Source organism: Austrofundulus limnaeus, unplaced genomic scaffold (genome assembly GCF_001266775.1).
Source record: "Austrofundulus limnaeus strain Quisiro unplaced genomic scaffold, Austrofundulus_limnaeus-1.0 Scaffold5088, whole genome shotgun sequence".
In the NCBI taxonomy this organism is placed as follows: Eukaryota; Metazoa; Chordata; class Actinopteri; order Cyprinodontiformes; family Rivulidae; genus Austrofundulus; species Austrofundulus limnaeus.
The window spans coordinates 1-697 of record NW_013957490.1 but is presented as its reverse complement, the minus strand read 5'-3'; the positions used below and the strand labels follow the sequence as shown (position 1 = coordinate 697).

General features: G+C 37.2%; 1 protein-coding gene across 1 annotated transcript in view; it reads right to left on the bottom strand.

The window, feature by feature from the left end:
- Positions 1–519, bottom strand: part of LOC106512243 (FAST kinase domain-containing protein 2) — a gene marked incomplete at its 3' end in the record, with an annotated part of 2,099 nt that extends 1,580 nt beyond the window's left edge. The window contains 1 exon segment of the mRNA XM_014000909.1: positions 350–519. Within this exon segment, the coding sequence (XP_013856363.1) occupies positions 350–468 (119 nt within the window).
- Positions 520–697: the final 178 nt, after the last annotated feature.

Genomic DNA, 697 nt, shown 5'->3' with positions numbered 1-697 from the left:
CTCACACCTAGGGACAATTTAGAGTTATCAATTAACCTAACAGTCATTCACCCAGAGAAAACCCACACATGCACAGAAACAACATGCAGACTCTACCCAGAAAGGTCCCAGGCCGGGATTTGATCAAGCAACCATCTTGCTGAGAGGCATCAGCTCTCCCAACTGATCCACCGTGCTGCCTATTGGTTTTAATCAATTTAACAACTAACAAAAACAATTGTGACAGCTTACATTACATACATTTATTTCATTTTTATTTGTTTAATGCCAGAAGATTGAAATGTTGAAAAAAAAAAAACGTATAGTTAAGTGGCATGTCTGTGATTTATTAGACAGGAGGGTAACTTACTGTTGTCTTCTATGCTTCAGATTGTAGTTAAAAGATGAATACACTTTTAAGACACACAGGAGGGTTTTAAGTGTGAAGGAGTTGGGATTTTCAATCACTTTCGTCACAAAAGCCTCCATTAAGGCATCAGGACAAAAGTTGACCTGCTCAAACGCAGCCAGGAAAAGGATCAACTAAAAACAAACAGGAACAAAGTTAAAGTTAGTTCATAAAAAATGTTAATTGTAGTAAAGCTTTATATTTAAAAACAAAGCAGTGTCACTGCACCTGTTTATTGGTCCACATGTCAATGGTGGAAGAAACATAGTCCGAAATACCAGTGAACAGATCTAAATCTCTGTAGTGAAG